An 819-nucleotide genomic window follows, 5' to 3' on the forward strand; every position below is an offset into this window, starting at 1 on the left:
ATATATCTATATCTATATCTACATATATATATATATGTGTGTGTATGTATATGTGGCACCCATGCTTCGTCTCCCCATCTGCCATTGTCTGTGCGTCTGTGTGTACGTGTGTATATATGTGCATGTGCATGTGCGCGTCCCTCTATATCTCTCTCTCTCTCTCGCTTGCTCGCTGTGGGTGTGGTGCGCGGCACTTCGCCTTCCCACCCTTGTTCCCGCCGTGCTGTTGTTGCTATTGCTCCTCCCCCCGCTTCCTCCTCATCGTTCGCCCCCCCGTATTTCTCCTGCAACGGGTGAAGAACGGAAGAAATAATAAGCCAAAAACCAAAAACAAAAAAAGATTCTGACATCTTCACGGACAAAGCTACTACTACTACCACCAGAAGAAGAGAAAGAAGAAAACGCCAGCAGCAAACAGCGACAACAGAAACAAAAACAACCAGAAACAAGAAGGAACACAGCACAGGCAGCAACAAGAAGCCCACACCAACTTTCCAACACCCACTCGCACATCAACATGAGCCTTCTGGACCAACTGAAGAAGCACACCATTGTCGTGGCCGACACCGCCGACTTCTCGCTGCTGTCGCAGTACAAGCCGGAGGACGCAACGACAAACCCGTCGCTGGTGCTTGCCGGCAGTGAGCTGCCACAGTACGCCAACCTCGTCAAGGACGCGGTGCAGTTCGCCAAGACAAACGTCGCCCGCCTGCGCGATGGCCTCGCGCCCGGCGCCGACGAGCGCGCGCACCTTCTGGAGCTCGCCGTGGATGCGCTGACGGTGAGCTTCGGCTGCGAGATCCTGCGCGTTGTGCCGGG

At 54.2% G+C, this 819-nt stretch overlaps 1 protein-coding gene across 1 annotated transcript; it reads left to right on the forward strand.

Moving 5' to 3' along the window:
- Positions 1-517: 517 nt before the first annotated feature.
- Positions 518-817, forward strand: DQ04_09871030 (transaldolase; the record flags this gene model as incomplete). Its single annotated transcript, XM_009316077.1, has 1 exon — positions 518-817. A coding segment is annotated over one exon (300 nt), but the record flags the coding sequence as incomplete, so codon positions are not given.
- Between the last annotated feature and the right edge of the window lie 2 nt (positions 818-819).

This window comes from Trypanosoma grayi, assembly GCF_000691245.1.
Source record: "Trypanosoma grayi strain ANR4 Tgr_987_V1, whole genome shotgun sequence".
NCBI classification, from domain to species: domain Eukaryota; phylum Euglenozoa; class Kinetoplastea; order Trypanosomatida; family Trypanosomatidae; genus Trypanosoma; species Trypanosoma grayi.